General features: G+C 47.4%; 1 protein-coding gene across 3 annotated transcripts; it reads left to right on the forward strand.

Annotated features, from left to right (window-relative positions):
* Positions 1 to 1,017: 1,017 nt before the first annotated feature.
* On the forward strand, positions 1,018 to 16,678 carry LOC121463784 (immunity-related GTPase family M protein 1-like). Of its 3 annotated transcripts, none has more exons than XM_041676258.1 (3): positions 1,018 to 1,138; positions 4,419 to 4,715; positions 13,853 to 16,678. In XM_041676258.1, the coding sequence occupies exons 2-3, from the start codon at positions 4,680 to 4,682 to the stop codon at positions 15,056 to 15,058; spliced, it is 1,242 nt and encodes a 413-aa protein (XP_041532192.1). In that variant the 5' UTR covers positions 1,018 to 1,138; positions 4,419 to 4,679; the 3' UTR covers positions 15,059 to 16,678. The 3 variants fall into 3 exon arrangements, with proteins under 3 accessions (XP_041532192.1, XP_041532193.1, XP_041532194.1); XM_041676259.1 differs by lacking the exons at positions 1,018 to 1,138; positions 4,419 to 4,715 and adding exons at positions 8,646 to 8,896; positions 11,918 to 12,143; XM_041676260.1 differs by lacking the exons at positions 1,018 to 1,138; positions 4,419 to 4,715 and adding an exon at positions 8,646 to 8,896.
* The last annotated feature ends 836 nt before the right edge of the window (positions 16,679 to 17,514 follow it).

The following is a 17,514-nucleotide window of genomic DNA, read 5'->3' on the forward strand; positions in this document are numbered from 1 at the left end:
GCAACACAAGAGAGAGGAGATCTGGCAGTGTGATGGGCAGGATTTGTGCTCAGGGCTCCAGAGCAAGGCACATGGGTGTTGCATGAGACACCCAGCTCCTGTCCTGCCCAGCTTGTCTCCTTCCTGCTTAAGACATAGGTTCAGCTCTGCGCTCCACTCCTGCTCCTCTGTACTCAGATTTGCAGAGAGAACTTCCCGTAATTACCAAACAGCAAAGGCCATAACAGAGCTGCCCTGGCCTTCTGAAGGAAGCTTGGCTCCTGTGCCCTGCACCTGCTTTTCCTAGAATCCCCCAGCCCATCTCACCTCCATCTTGGGAAGAACACAAGTGTTAGTGCTGCTTTGACAAGGTGAACCCAGTCCCTGGCTCCATCCAGAAGTCAACCATTCACCAAACGGTTCTGAGCTCTTAGGAAATTGAGCTCCCCCTCCTACCCCAGCTCAGCGCCCCTTTCCTCTCAGTCTCCTGCATACTGACGGGAGACCGCTTCTCTTTCTGGATGAAATCATCACTCTTGTGAAGATGGTGAAGTAGAGGAAGCAGATGAGAAGAAAGGAGGCTTGCCAGGGAGCAGGCGGGGTGAGGTGTGCAGTCATCCAAGGGGCAGCTCCGGGATTAATATTGTCCTGGGAAGATGGGTTCTACAGAGACCCAGAAAAAGCCTGACCCGTTGACCGAACTGTGATCCTCTCTGGGCAGAATATGCAAAGCCTGGAGTTAGGCTCCGCCCCTCTGAGAAGGTTAAGGAACTGGCTGAATATGCAGTGTCCAAAAATGGGAACCAAACCAGCCCTTACTGCAGGCCTCATCCCATAAGAGCTCAGGCACAAAGAACCTAGGGGAAGAAACTGCAGAACAGAAAACAGGGGCTTGTGGTGGACGGGATCTGGAAGGAAATCCAGGACGGTCAGAGATCAGAGCACTCTCAGCTCCTCCTCCGCCTTGGGCTCTGGGTGTCACAGGAGGACCTCAGAACTTCACAGTTCACCACTTCCTTTGCTGAGCATCCTCGGTCTGCATAAGAATTGTGTGAGGAGCGGACCCTGCCTGAGCTCAAACTACTTCCTTAGAGAGAGAAAGAAAGGGTTGACTCTTCAGGAGGAAAGCGGCATCTGGCCACAGTCACTTCAGTAGAAGGTAAGTAGACGTTTCTGTTGTTTTCTTATCCGTTTCTGTGACAAAGAGAACTTAAAAACAAGAGTTTGTTTCTGTTTGTGGTTTATAAGGAGCTACCGTCTGTCTTAGTGAGTTTTCTATTGCTCTGATAAAACACCATGACCAAGGCAACTCGAAAAAGAAAGTGTTTGATTGGGGGCTTATATCCCCTAGAAGCCAGCAAGGAAAGCTAATTTCAGTTGCTATAGACTTTTGAAACCTCAGAGCCCACTCCCAGTGACATGACTTTCCAACAAGGCCACACCTTCTAATCCTTCTCAAACATCCTGCCAACTATTCAAAGCCTTCCAGTTTAGGAGCCTGTGGGAGCCATTATCATCCAAACCAGCACACAGCCCTGGGTGGCACCAAGATGGGAAAGCAGGAGCATGCGACAGTTGGTCACATCACATCTGCAGTCAGGAAACAGAGAGCAACAAATGCCGATGGTGGTTATTCGTTCTGTCCCTGCCCTGAGAACAGGAAATGGTGCCCCCCACAGTCAGAGTGGGTCTTCTACTGCCACCAAACCTCCCTAGAAATACAACCACAGATGCAACCAGAGGTTTGTTCTCTGCATAATGTAAAAGCCAATAAAATGACAGAAAGATTCACCATTACAACCCTGTTCGTGGGGTGACATGAAATTTAACCCCTGGCACCAGGACAGGAGAGCTGGAGGTCTGGTTTATTCCACTCAGGAGTTCACAACAGGGCCCCTCTGGTGCTCTTCTTTTTAAAGATTTATGTAGTCATTTTATGTGTATGAGTGCTTTGCCTGCATGTATATATGTGCGCCACATACAAGCCTTGTGCCCACAGAGGGAATGGGAATCAAAGTAGGCTGTGAGGCGCCATGTGGGTGCTGGGAATTGAACCTGGTGCTGGGCAAGAGAAACCAGTGCCTTTAGCCTCTTTGCCTGCTCTCCACCTTGTGATGGTCTTCTGTACCAATTAGCGTATTCTTTTACCTGCTTAAGCTCCTCCAACACAGCAGTGAGGAGGTAAATATCCCTTCTATCTGCCTACGCTCACTTCCTGGGTCTTCTGATGGGGATCAAGTTTGGGGGGAACAGAGTACAATATGCTCCACAGGTCTAAGGGAATCTCTACTGTAACTTCCTCATTTTCTTCAGAGGGTTAAACCCCACTGTCAGAACCACCCATAGGCAATACCTTGGTTACCCTGTAAGTATAAGAATTCATAAGCTGGGAGTTGAACTTAAAACCTCTGGAAGAACAGCCAGTACTCTTAACTTCTGAGCCGTCTCACCAGCCCCCATATAGTGATTTCTTGATGTATATTCCATTTTTGTATAATAGTTGCTAGTTAAAAAAAATCCTATGAAATAGATATCAGGATTTGTACTATTTGATCACACTCAGCGACAGGAATGGCGGCCATCCATAACCTTGTGTTGGACCTATTAAGGACACTTGGGCACCCCTGCAGAGAGGCCCAAGTGATAAAGAAATAAGGTCCTTGGTCTCAAAGCCAACTAGGATTTGCCTGTCATGAACTACCAAGTAAGTAAGCTTGGAAGCAGATGGCCTGGCCTCCCATGGCCTCTACCTGGATGGGGAGCCTGGCTGCAACATCTTCAAATGGCCTGAGCCAGACTTGCCCAGCTAAGCTTCTCTCTGATTACTGACCCTCAGAAAATACACAAAGTATCAAAGGTCGGTTATTTAAGGCTGCGGTTTGGTGGGTAATTTGATATGAAACAGATATTACAACACAGTCACTGGGAGAACCGCCCACTACGCTGTTAACTCTGAGCCTCCCTTCTAACTGTTTTCCTTCCGGTGAAGACCAATTTTTCTTTTAGAATATCTTTTAATAAAGACACATTCATTATAGACCCTGAAAAAAAAAAGAACTCATGAGCCCCTCACCCACACGAGCCCCTCACCCACCTCTCATGGAAGGGGAATCTCAAGCTAGGGTTGAAAGATGGCACTGTCTGCGCACCCTTCCAGTTTGACTCAGCTCAGGTATTTTATCTGCATGGAGAAGCCAGCTCCACAGCCAGGCACAGACTCATCCCTCTGTACACTACATGAATGCAGTGGGAACTTTCCAAATTCTCTTTTTTTCTGGTTTCCGGTGCATGCCCTGTGTGCCACGGACATTGTCGACCATGAGGACGCAGATCAAGTCCTTCTGGAATAAATCAACACACTGGTGTTAGCTCACTCTTCCCCCTACTGGACAAATGTGGAATAAAACCAGATATTTGACCTGGTGGTTGTGGCACAAGCCTTAAATCCCAGCACATGGGAGGCAGAGGCAGGGGGACCTCTGTGAGTTCAAGGTCAGCCTGGTCTACAAAGAGAGTTCCAGGACAGTCAGGGTGGTTACACAGAGAAACCCTATCTCAAAAACAAAAACAAAACAAAACAAAAATAAATGCTCAAAACCAGCACAAATATTGGTCCCTCCTCCAAGGTAGTAGAAGCAGCAAACACTTGCTGCGGAGAGGAGGCTTTCTACAGTAGAGCTGCCTTCACCCAGCACAGGAGCTTCCAAGGATGCAGGGTTCATGAGTCATCACCCCTAGTGAGTGGGCTTCCCAGTGAGGCCACTGCCCTCAGTCACCCAGGTTTCTGCAAATGACCCCCAAATGTTTGGTGGTTGGCTAAGACAGGCTTGGAGGAAATGGCTTTACTCTACCTGGGGGGAGGAGGGGGGTGACTGTTCAGATCGCTCCAGAAATGTCACATGATTGGGTCTGTGGCCTCCTGACCATCACCCCTTATCACCATCCCTGCCCATAGTTCTCAAATGGGTAAACCTTGCTGACAGAGGGAACGAAAACTGGACCACAGTGACACCTAGAGGCTACTTAGGGAAAGACAACTTTTTCTTGTGTGCTTTGTCCTTTTTTAATTTAACATTTTTCAAGACTTCCATAAATGAATATTCTGTTTACATCACTTTCATACCTCCCTTTCCCCCAACTCCTTCACTTCTAAAACTCATGGCCTCTTTTTCTTTATTTATTGCTATGCACATACATGCATACACCACACCCAAACACACACACAAAATGCCGAGTCCATTTAGTGTTGTACGTATAAGTGTTTAGAACTGATCATTTGAGGCTAGACGATCCTTCAGGAGTCTCGTCCTCAGAGAAGACTGGTTAGCCCTAAGAGAGAAACGTTTTACGTGAAATATGTGAGCCAGGGCAAAAATGAGTTCATCATTAGGAAACCAAAATATTACATGAGAAAATAATCCCACTTTCTGTCCCTTCAGAGAATGCAAAGACAATTACTTTGGAAATTCAAGATGATCTGCGGAGACAGACGACGTGAGGTGAATGATAAACGCTGAGGGAGCAAAGGCAAATGAACGAGAGTTTGACAAGAAGACTAAAGAAAGATTGCTCCATCTCACCTGAATTACACCAGGAAGAGCTGAGAGCAACCACCTCCTCCAACGTGTGGTCAGGGCGCTAAGACACTTCACAGATTCCTCAGCACACACCTCCTGAGCCCGCTGAGTCCAGTATCCAGTATGAAGCCACGGCCAAGAGGGGCAACTGCAGACGAGGTAACCTCCTTTCTGATCCCCAACTGTAAACGCCTTGCTTTCCATGTGGGAGTCAAAGTGCAGTTCTGTATGCTGAAGAACTGAGGGGTGACTTCACGGTAACTGGAGCGCTAATCAGGACAGCGTGTGATAGATTGATTACATCCTTGGGTGCTTTGTGGGAGGGAGGGAGGGAGGGAGGGACGGAGGGAGAGAAAGAGTAGCATGGGTCCCCAGCTCAGTGAGAGCGGGAGACCAGGAAAGCCCTTGCTCTCAGAGCCCCCTCCATGCGGCTGTAGACAAGTCTTCTGTGAGGGCGCTGGACTGCCAGGCTGTGGGGCACACACCTTTAATCCTAGCACTCGGGAGGTGATGCAGGTGGATCTCTGAATTTGAGGCCAGCCTGGTCTATAAAGTGAGTTCCAGGACAGCTGGGGCTACATAGAGAAATCCTGTCTCTAAAAACAAAATAATAATGATAAAATAATAATAGTAATAATAACAAGGTCCATGAGAAACTAAATTTGCTGATCTTGGAGCTAAGGCACCTTTACCACCCCTGACAGAAATACTAGAGCCCTTTCTTTAGTCACAGTGCAAATTAGAGGAGAACTAAGTAGCCTGTAACAAAAGTGGGTACAAGGCTCTGTGGTTGCCCGGTGTGTGTGTGTGTGTGTGTGTGTGTGTGTGTGTGTGTTCGTGTGCATATGGATTTGTGCATGTCTGTTTGTACATGGGCATGCCTCCATGTGTGATAGGTGTGAGATTGTGATTGACAGGTCACCCAGCCATGTACAAAACCCTGCTCATCCAGGGTGAGTCAGCATGAATCTTTCTGTGAGGAGTAACCTGGTGTGGGGATGAAGGAACAGTACCAGGATGTCACTGTTGAACGAAAGGGGAAAAGTGCCAGAGAGAGGCAGTTCCCACAGCCACTTGAGTGTCAGAGAAACGCCTGTGCTGTGTATTTTATAGTCCTTGACCCTCCCTTTCATTAATGCATTAATGATTAATCAGAGTGAACGCCTATTGAAGCTGGAGCTTGAGTAACTCAGATGTTAAGGGTCTGTGTTTGTCATGGTAGCTCATGCCTTCAGTTCCAGCACTCAGGAGGCAGATACAGGTGGAGCTTTGGGGATTCAAGGCCAGCGTGGTCTACTGACTGAGAGTTCCAGGCCAAAGAGGACCACAGTGAGATTCTATCTCAAAGCGTTTCTCCAAAAGAGCACTCTTCTATTCTTGCAAAAGACCCCAGGTTTAGTTTCCAGCACCCATATGGTGGCTCACAAGTGCCCTTAACTCTGGTTCCAGGGGATCGGGCCCTCTCTTCTGGCCTTTGTAGGCACCAGGCTCACACAGTGTGCATACACATACCATCAAAACATTCATATACATAAAACAAATTAATCGTTAAAAAGAAATCTTTCCGGGAGGTGGTGGTGCACGCCTTTAATCCCAGCACTCGAGGAGGTAGAGGCAGGCAGATCACTGAGTTTGAGGCCAGCCTCGTCTACAGAGCGAGTTCCAGGACAATCAGGGTTACACAGAGAAGTGCTGCCTCAGCTCCTCCCAGCCAGCCAGACAGACAGACAGACCACACCACACCACACACACACCACTTAGAATCCAAACCAGACTTTCTCAGGTCAGACCTATCTGTCTCCCTCCACCCTCATACTGTGTACAGGGAAGCCCAGCCTACCAGACTTCAAGGTATCAGGGCTATCAGCAGCATATCTCATATGAGGGGTACCCAGTAGCTAAATGAGGTCCTTCCTCCACTTCCTACACATACTCAAAGTCACTCATTCCTTCCCCAAAATATAAGGCACCCCTTACATTGCAGCTTTCCAGGAATCAGAGAGCCCGACAAGGGCATGCACAGTCGTTCAACCATCGTGTGGCATGGAACCTCCTTCTTCTCCTGAACCTCTTCAAAGGAGCCCTCTGATCTGCCTTGTGGGCCTGAGCTCTCCTATAGCCTCCACCATGCTAAGACTTCTCCTAATAAATCTTCCACCCAGAAGGACACGCACACAAAGTGAAGAAGATGGTGACAGAATCATTGAACTCCTACATTCCTTGCATAGCAAGGTGACTGAAATATACACCTTCCTTTTTTTTTTTTTTTGTTTATGTGATTTTTTTTCTAAATTCTTTCGAAAGTCTCTCTATGAAGCTGAAGCTGCTCTGGAACTTGCTACTATAACACAAGTTGGTCTGCAACTCAAACTCTCCTTACCTCTGTCTCTCAACTGATTAGATTCTGCATGTGTCCCCGTGGCCCAGTTCACACACAGCTTCTAACCAGGTGACCACCTGAGGTTAACCCTCAGCCTTGCCTCGTCAGGGAGGTCTAACTCCAGACCATCCCACCCAAAGGTCCTCTGCAAATGGCATTTTCAAGGACAGGCTGCCTGTGCTCTGATTACCCTCTGTGTCCACACACTGCGTCCAGCCATTACAGCATCCTACTTTGAGGAACCTTTCCCTGATGCCCAATCGTAACGAACCCTGCTGTGCCCAGCCTTAGTTCTTCCCCAAGAGCAAGAGCATGAGAGGATTGACTCTGGGGTCCAGGGAAACACTGCCTGGGTTGGAGTTCTGGCTCATTTGTAGAGAAGGTTCCAGACGCTCTCTTCCTGATCTTCCTGTCCTACCCTGAGACCTGCTCCTATTTATTCTTGTGAATTCACATAAAGAAAGCAGGACAGACCGGCAGCCCCCACCAGTCTCTAAAGAGGTGGAAATCAGCCAGAGACTTGCGTGGTCTCTCCCCAGGCTCTGCCTAGAGGCATAGGACTTAGAGAGAAGCAAACAGCAGGGACAGCTTCTGGCTTTCACTCAAAACCTCCAGTTCGTTAAACAGCAGCAGGAATGTGAAAGGCACCCACACTAAGTCTCTTTCTCAGCAACTCAGTCTTTTCCGGGAAGGAGAAAGAGAAAGCTACCATCGCCAATACAGGATCACATTACCGGTCACCTGGAGGGGTGACCGAGAGGGCTCTTTGTGACCAAGGGATTGAATTGCAATTGCGCAAACCCCTGGGCAATAGTGAGCCTGCCAGTGGGCAGAAGTTGTGTTCAGGGCCCTGGAAAGGGCCTGTGTGAGCCTCCTCATTCCTCCCCACCCAGCCTGTCTCCCTCCACAGTGAGTATGAAGCAGGCTCAGTTCTGCTTGCATACACACCCCTGCTCCTCTTTACTCAGCTGTGCGGCAAGAACTTGCCAGTGGGTACAGAAAAGCAGCAAAGGGGATGACAGAGCTGCTCTTACCCTCTGAAAGCAACGTGGCTCCTCTCACCTCCTCCCTTTGTCACTGGGTCTGTTGCCCATTGCCAGAAAACATGTCTGTTTTTCTTCATGACAACATCACATGGGGGTCAGTGTTTCTAGGCCAGGGTCAAAGTCTCCAATGCCTGCTTTTGCTCAGGTGTGCAACTCTACTAAACTAACTCTTGAATTGTAGGAAAATGAAATTTGGCCCCTCCCAGCTCAGATCCTCTTCCCACTCAAACACTGCACGGACCAGAGCCGGATGCCCCACTCCCTGGGGATAATCAAGTGAGCCGGCAAACAGGGAAAACAATCACACAGAACAAGGTGGCCGCCCGTGTCTCCAATCACCTGAGGAGTCAGTGTTTCTAAGTCTGAAGGTTAACATTGCCCAGTTAGTGCCCATGTAAAGAAGTAGCAGAGCCAGGCATAGGATGCTCTGACCCTGAACTAGCTGCTAAGTTCCCTAAGCAGATTTGGCAAACCATCCCCCTCTCCTATCCCCACCCACATTCCCACATTTATTGAACTCAGACAAGCACAGCCCCCTCTCTGAAAAATACTACGTAGCTTGCCCCGCCTTATCCTTTAAACCAGCTGTTTCCAGGAATCTGAAACCGAAACCTACTCTCACTGGAATCCCCTCCCTGTCCCATCTTGGCATCAACACTCATATCTAGCAAATGCAGGGCAAAAAGCAAGGTCTGCATAGAGACCAGAGGTAGAAAGACAATCCACGTGGTCAGCCAGCTCCTACTCTTCCTAGCTGGTCTCTTGGAAGGACTCCAGACCTCTGCATCTCATCTCTGAATATCCCGGGTCTGGATTTCAGAGAACTTCTGCTGGAGGACAAACGTTTTTTTAAGGAGTAGCACTCCAGGGAGGCCCTAACATCTGGATCCCACACAATCCCTCCTCTGGAGCCTGTAAGTAAAAGCCTCTAAGTTCAGCTTGGTCGCCCCAATCTCCTGCAACTTCCATCCTTATGCTATGACAAGGAGAACTGTGATTGTGTTGTTGACTCCCATGGGAGGCTTTACCCTCTCTCAGGAGTGGATGGGAGTTAGGGAGGGGAGGAGAGGGAACAGTGGGAAGAAGGGAGGGAGGGGTTACTGTGATGGTATGAAAAATGAAAAACAAAACTTTTGCATTTAAATAAAAAATAAAGCACTTTAAAAAAGAAAGAGAGAGAGAGAGTAGCAGAACTGTGACACCAGGCCACCGGGACCTTGAGGTCTGGCCTATTTCTGCTCAGCACAGCAGGACCCTCTCTCTGACTGTCTTTAGTACCAGGTAGTACTACATATCTCTGCTGATCAAACCAGCATGGAGGCAAAGGTCTATCTAGCTCACCTGCATATTCCTGGCCTGTGGGTCTTCAAACGGTGGCTAAATTTGAAGAAGGAGGGCTGAGTGTGCCAACCCATATTCTCTTAGAGTCTAATATGGTACCTCTTCGTCTCTCCACAAGAATAAATTCCCACGATCAGAATGGACCACAGGCAATACCTAAGATACATGAAAAATATAAAAAGAAGGGTTTGCTCTTTGTCTGGACCTCAGGGTGGGTTTTGAATATAAGGTAGCTTAGTGACCTCTTTGCCTGACTCCATCCAAATGTTTTATATGCATTGTAGTGGCTCATCCATGTATAAATTAACTAACTTTTCAAACACCATCTTCCCAGAGCATGCCAGGCTCAGTACTGTCCCCATTCACCTTGAGGAAGTATATCACACTCTCAGAGATAAATAAACTTCTTGACTTTTCTCTCGGTCTTCCCTAATGGTGATTGAATAAGGAATAGATGAGGATTTCAGCACACACAGGGCTATCAGTTCACCAGAATCCTTGATTTTAGCTTTGTTACTAGTGTGTTCTGGTCCCCACATCTCCATGAGTCTCTCGTGGAAATTTATAACAGCTGTGATACGCGAACTACACAGAGCCCTACACAGAAAAAAAAAAAACCCCACTTGTAGTTTGGCTTCATTTTGCATCAGGTAAGCCACGAAATTTATGGAGTATGCTATAATAAGCATGTTTTCAAGTTAATTAATTGGAGTAGAAAATAGTAAAATTCAGTTCAATGAACTAAGGTGGAAGGAAACAGTGCCAGAGTGAACCGTGTGGCAACTACCACCTTTATGAGCATGCATCTGTGTACACGTGTGTGAGCGTGCTCTTAGTTCTGTGTCTGTGGGAGACCCCAAAGACACTGCTCACAGGGTCTGCTTCTCCTGCCCAGGCACAGCTCCCCTCTCTGGTTGGAACTATTTATTAAGCTCCCTCCAGAAGTCACAGGGATCTACAATCTTCTGTGGGCATCTTCAACCTTGTACAGAGAAGGTGAAATAGGGGTGTAAGCTAGGAAAGAGTCTCAAAAAGAGGAAGTGGGAGGACACATGAATCCCAAAAAGAATTCTATGGGCTCTTTGCAAATACTGGGTCAGTGTTATGAACTATGGTACCCCACAGCTACCCGCGACAGCACTCTCCCAAGTGGCTCCCCAAAGAAACTTGTAGCTTAGCCGGGCGGTGGTGGCGCACGCTTTTAATCCCAGCACTTGGGAGGCAGAGGCAGGCGGATCTCTGTGAGTTCGAGGCCAGCCTGGTCTACAAGAGCTAGTTCCAGGACAGGCTCCGAAACCACAGGGAAACCCTATCTCGAAAAAACCAAAAAAAAGAAAAAGAAAAAAGAAAAGAAAAGAAACTTGTAGCTTTATACAGCTACCCATGCCTTTTCAAGTCTGCTTATAATACATGGAGTGAGGCAGGATCCAACCCTCTTGAGAATTACTGGATCCTGTGTGCAGCCGTGACCTGCGCCGTCTCCCACAGGGTCCGGTACAGGGTGTGCAGGTGCAGGAAGTCCCCATCTCCGGTCACAGTCACATAAACAGCCCTGAGAAGAGCGTGATCTACGCTCATCTTCTACCCTGGCGAGTAAAACTCACAGTAAAGCAAAGCAGACACAGAACTAGACCTTGGCCACAACAGCCAAGGAGGGAAGAGTTGCCTTGAGGACAAGACCTTACTAAATGTCACACAGCTTTCCTCTGTTCCCCCGTCTCCACACACCACTGCAGAATGTTCTCTGCTCCTGGATTTTGTCAGGCTTCATTCCCCTGGCTTCTAGCCAACTTTGCCTCAGAGTATACCAGCCCATCATGGTGCCTCTATATCCAGCTCCGGACACCTTGACACTCTGAAGCAGGAAGCAGCACCCTGGCTGAGCCACATCACCTCAGGTCTGTCAGAGGCACTGCTGCAGGAGCACTCTGCTGGAGGAGTCTGCTGCAGGAAGACTCTGGGTAGTCTCCGTTGTCACTGGCTTGAAGGGCTTGCAGCCTCTGTGCAGGAGGGATATGTGCCAGCAACCTTCCCCATAGCCTCCCTCCCACTGCACTCTGGGCACCTCTAGCATCATTTGATGAAGCTTCTTGGTCTCTCGCTGAGTGTAACACCTTCCCCCCCTCAGCAAGCTCTGAGTCATTGGAGACACTGGGGGAATTCCCTTTACCACTGCCATTCAGCTTTAGAGTAAACATCAAAGAGGACAGACACATTGGTTTCCAAACTTATAAAATGTGTGCCCATATAAGGTGTAAATGACAATTGGTAGCAGTGAGTAGACTGGAGTTCCCAAGGGAAACCCCTCAGCATGCATCAAATCCTCTATTAGGGTAGGATTTGTCCTCACTATGCCTACAGAAACGTGGTGTCACTTGCCAGGGTCAACCTGTGGATTCCTTTTACTCTGTGTGTAATTCAAGACTGATTCTTAGGCTTGGTGATATTCTCCTGTAATCTCAACACTAGAGAGACTGAGACAGGAGGATCATAAAATTTGACTGGCAAGACCCCGTCTCAAAAAAGACAATTTATTCATAAGTCTCTGATTCTTCACCCACAATCAACAATAATGAATACCACTTATCTAATAGGGTTTGAGGACTATTAAGTGAGATAAGGCATTCGAAGGACCCAACACAGACTCACAGACAAAGGACCTTCTTGCTGTGTGGTTAAAGTCGAAGAGTGGAGGAAGAACCCGAGGAACGGCTTCCTCGGAGACCCTAGTAAAACCAGAGAGCCTCACCAAGAGACCGAGAGGTGTGCAGAGAGCACCACACGGAGCTTGTCATGAAACCATCACAAAAACCCTGGGAGGTGGGTAGCATTCTTTTCTGGCGCTCGGGGCAGAAACTGGAGTTTCAGGAGTGTGTCCATGTTACAAGGAGCTGAGCACCTCAAACACAGAAGGGTCACTTGGCCCAATTCCTTCTGTAGAGGATGAATCCAAGTCCCAAAGCTATGGGGAACAGAGGTGGATTATATTCAGATGCTATCCTAGGAGAGGTATAAGTGAAGGCGGTGCCCAAGGCCAAGGAGATGATGGAAGGTGAGAAACTGCACTGTGCGATCTATCATAGTCATGAATGTGCCCTACTGATACATAGTCGGGTCTTATAGGGAAACCTCCCCCCTCAATAAGGACAAAACGGGTCTCCAGACGTCCCATTGGGTGCTCCTAATGCAACAGAAAGGCTCTGTTTCTAAAAAAGAAGGCCTTGGATTTTAGAATTGTTTTAACTTATTACAGTGTGTGTGTGTGTGTGTGTGTGTGTGTGTGTGTGTGTGTGTGTACATATGCTCAGGCATGCATGTGGGGATGGTTGCAGGACAATTTTCAGGAGTCAGTTCTCTCTCCATCATGTGGGTTCCTGGGATTGTTCTCAGATCATCAGATTAAGCAGCAAGTGCCCTTAGCTACTAAGCCATCTAACTAGCCCTGAGTGGTGGAATTTTTTTATTTATAATCCTGCGCAAGAGGAAAGTTGAACTTTTTTTTTTCCTTTGGTTTTTTGAGACAGGGTTTCTCTGTGAAAGAGTCCTGACTGTTCTGGAACTTGTCCTGTAGACCAGGCTGGCTTTGAACTCACAAAGATCCACCTGCCTCTGCCTCCCGAATGCTGAGATTAAAAGCGTGTCCCGGAGAAGGTTGAACTTTAAGAAGGGATGGCATAGTCTATCTGTCTATCAGTAAGGGGCAGCTTGTGTGCTGTAAGCTTGTGTAGAATCCACTTGGTGAACCCAACTGGTTCTTTTCTCAGTCCTGAACCAGTGCCACTGAATGCTTCAATTTCATTGCAAAGGATCAGCCAACAAGAAAAATCTGCTGCTCTTCGAGCAGATGGGGGGGGGGGGGACTTGATCGGGGGAGGGGGAGGGAAATGGGAAGCGGTTGTGGGGACGAGGCAGAAATCCTTAATAAATAAATAAATTTAAAAAATAAAAAAAAGAAAAATCTGCTTTCACACATCCACCTGAGTACCTCCAATAATAATAACACTACCCGCAGTCATGTACAGAAACGTACAAACGTAAATACTGACCAAAACATCAGTGGCAGGCTATTAGAAATTGTTTCGATTCATCCGTTGAAGTCGATGGGACATGAGCATTTACTAGAAAAATTTGATCCCCCAATAAAAATATCATTTGAAAAAAGAAAAAGGCAGAGGGTGCTTTTTAGAAAGGAATAATGAAATTATACAGAGGGTTTGCGGGTCCTCGCCAGCACACGGCTCAGTGAGGAGAGCTGGCCCAAGCTCTTTCTGTTGCCTGTTCTGCCTTGTTTATTTAGACTGACCTGTGTTCCCGCTGGCTGATCTGACTAACCTCTCCCATCCTGCCCTTGACACAGCAGCTACCCAACCATCCTCCTGCACACCCTCGGGAGATTGCACCCCTACGAATGTAAATGAAATGTCTTTGCTACTTCTCTGGTTGTGGCTCTGAAACCCCGAGGCTGTGATATGAAGTCCGTTGATTCCGACACCCCAATATCTAACTCCACAACTCTTCTACTTCTCCAGGTTGAGCCACTACTCCCCAACATGGCAGAGACTCCTTATGCTCCACTGAAGTCGTCCTTTGTCAGGTCGTATCAGGCAGGGGACAGCATTTTACATGAACTCAATAGGACCCTTGAAAGGGCCTTGAAAGAAGGGAAACTGCTGGACGTGGCCCATGGGATCAAGCAGACCGTGGAAACATTGTCCCAAATGCCAGTGCACATCATGGTGACTGGGAACTCGGGCAATGGCATGTCTTCTTTCATCAATGCACTCCGAATCATTGGCCATGAGGAAGATGACTCAGCTCCCACTGGGGTGGTGAGGACCACCCAGACACGGGCTAAGTACTCCTCATCCCACTTTCCCAGTGTGATACTGTGGGACCTGCCTGGCTTGGGGGCCACAGCCCAAACCATAGATAACTATAGGGAAGAGATGGAATTCAGCATGTATGATATATTCATCATCATTGCCTCTGAGCAGTTCAGCTCAAACCATGTAAATCTTGCCAAAGTCATCCAGGAGATGGGAAAGAGATTCTATATTGTCTGGACCAAGTTGGACAGGGACCTCAGGCCACATGCCCATTCAGAGACCCAGCTCATACAGAATATCCGGGTGAATATTCAGAAGGAACTCCAGAAGGAGAGAGTGAATGTACCACCCATATTCCTGGTATCCAATCTAGACCCTTTACTATATGACTTCCCAATGCTTAGGGACACACTGCATAAAGACCTCTCCAACATCAGATGCTATGGGCCCTTAAGCACTCTGTCTAGCACCTTTAAGAAGATCATTGATGCTAGAGTGGCCTTCTTGAGAGAGAGAATAGATGAGGGATGTTCAGAGCATCCTCTTAGTGTCAGGGATGATGAAGATATGAGAGAGTGTCTGAAAGCATACCGACTCAAATTTGGTGTTGACGATGAATCGCTTGAGCAGGTAGCCCAGAGTATGGGGACAGTAGTCCAAGAGTACAAGGCCGACATGAAGTCCCAAACTCTGTACACCCTCCGCAGAGGGGACTGGAGACTGAGACTGATGACTTGTGCGTTTGTGAATGGATTCTTCCGCGTTCTTAAATGTCTCCTGTGCTTATGTTGCTGTGTCCGCTGTTTCAGACGCATGAAATACAAACGTGTACTTCTGTTAGTTGCCCAGGACACCAAGACCATCCTGGAAAAAATCCTGAAAGACTCCATCAGCCCTCCTCAAATCTAATGTAGGGAGTGGTCGGACACCCTTCTCCCATGTAAGCGAGACTGCCTTGGGTAGCACCTAGAACCCACTAGAAATCAAGAGATCGAATGTTGAAAGGAACCGTTAATTCGTCCCGGCTGCCCAGAACCAAAATAATCACACAGAAACTGTATTAATTAAATCACTGCTTGGCCCACTAGCTCTAGCTTCTTATTGGCTAACTCTTACATCTTAATTTAACCCATTTCTATTAATCTGCATACCACCATGTGGCAGTGGCTTACCAGCAAAAATTTGGCACATCTACCTCCAGCTGAGGATCCATGGAGTCTCCCTGACTCCGCCTTTCTTCCTCCCAGCACTCAGTTCCGTCTTCCCCACCTACCTAAGTTCTGTCCTATCAACAAGCCAAGGCAGTGTCTTTATTCATTAATGCTAATCACAGCACACAGAGGAGACTCCCACATCAATAGAACAACACTTCCTATTAGAGTTTTAGATCTTTTGAGAGGAGTTCAAGAATCACTCATCTCCTTTGCCTCAATTCTAATGCATTGTTCCACTGAGGTACAGGAACAAATTGTTAAAAAAAAAAAAAATCATCGGCCATGGTTCTTAGGTTTGGAATTTAGAAAATTTGTTTCCACTTGTCCAGTGTGATGTGTGTCTGAATCAATTTTCTTCTAAAACAGTAAAATCAGTTTCTTTACATGAATGCCTTTTTATTCTCACTCTCCTTCCTTTCCTTAGATACCCCTGTTGCTAAGGACTCATCTGGTACAGAGAACACCTAATTCAAGTCTAGAAGCAGGTGGAGAATGTGGTAGCAATTGTTCTCTGGATTCTGTGTGGTGCTGGGGACAGCATTCCAGACAACATTCTTAATGCAAGGTGCTTGCCGTCCACACATTCTCTGCCAGTTCCCTAAAAGCATTATCTTTCTGGGTGGTGGTGGTGATGGTGGTGGTGCACACATTTAATCCCAGCACTTAGGTAATACAGGAGGGAGAGGCAGGTGGGTCTCTGTGAGTTCAAGGCCAGCCTGGTCTACAGAGTGAGTTCCAGGACAGCCAGGACTATTACACAGAGAAACCCTGTCTCGAAAAAACAAAAAATAAAAAATATATATCTTAAGAGGGAACTCTGGTTTACATGAATCAGTGTCATGGCAAGAGAGTAATAGTGTCATTTGAGGAGAATTTGCTAAGGATATCTCTTGCAAATGTGTGATGAGGGTTCAAGGAGATTGCCAGGAGATGGTGTTGGCCCTTGAGCGGTGAAGACTGATCTTCTCAAGGACAATCTTTTAGTCTATTTCCTGGTATTAGAACAAAATACCTGAGATTGGGTGATACAAAAGGAAATGAGGTTTATAACTCATTATTTTAGGAGCTAGGTAGATAGATCTGTGGATAGGAAACTTGCTGCTTTCCCAAAGGACCTGAGGTCTGTTCCCAGCACCCACAGCAGCTGGTTCACCTGTAATTCTAGGGGCTCCAACACTACCTGCTGACTTCTGTGGGCATTCACACAGGCGGTGTGCGCTCTTGCAGACACACACACACACACACACACATAAAAACAAATCTTGAAGCTGGGTGTAGTGGCACACAACCTTAACCCCAGCACTCGGGAGGCAGAGGCAGGCAGATCTCAGTGAGTTCAAGGCCAGCCTGGTCAGTTCCAGGGCAACCAGGACTGTCACACAGAGAAACCCTTGTCTGGAAAAGCTTAAATAAACATGTAAATAAAACCTTGAAATGTTCCCACAGTTTCAGAGGTGAAAAGCCAGTTAGAGTGGCCTGTAGGGTTTGCCTCTGGTGAGGGCCATCTCCTGGACAGGATAAGAATGCAGGGCAGCTGCAGGGTCACACGCCTAAAGGCTTCTGTAGGAAGCAGCAGTAAACACCCGGGCCTGGGGGAAGAAAAGGCTTTGCCTTCTGTTAGAGGCCAAGGCTGACGTCAGTGTTGGAGAGGAAAGAGGGGTGGTCAGACGGCAGTGGGTCATTGAGGAAGTCCTCAGCCTTGTTTCTTAGCCAGATATGGAGTCGTCATCGAAAGGTTCTAATTCAAAACCAGGGAAACACCAGGTTCTGTCTGCTATAGAAACATAGTTCTCTTTGTTTGACTTGGTCTAATTCAGCATTTTAAAACAAAATTGCCCCAGGAAGACCTAGTCTGTAAAATCTGTAGGAAGCATAATGGAGCAATCAGGTTTGTGCTTAACTTTCAAGAAAAAAAATAAATTGTTAATTATGCTTTCTTTTTTTCCTTCTTTCTTTGTTTTGTTTTTCAAGACAGGATCTCATCATGTAGACCTGGCTGTCCTGGAACCTGATGTGTAGACCAGGCTGGTCTCAAACTCGTGCCTCTGCCTCCCTGGTATGGAGATTTAAAGCATGTGCCACTGTGCCTGGCCCATTAGTTACTCTTCTATGATTGGGACAAAACCTCATGAGCAAAGCACCTTAGAGAAG

Source organism: Microtus oregoni, unplaced genomic scaffold (genome assembly GCF_018167655.1).
Source record: "Microtus oregoni isolate MIOR12 unplaced genomic scaffold, Mior012 000027F_ref0000203, whole genome shotgun sequence".
NCBI lineage: Eukaryota > Metazoa > Chordata > Mammalia > Rodentia > Cricetidae > Microtus > Microtus oregoni.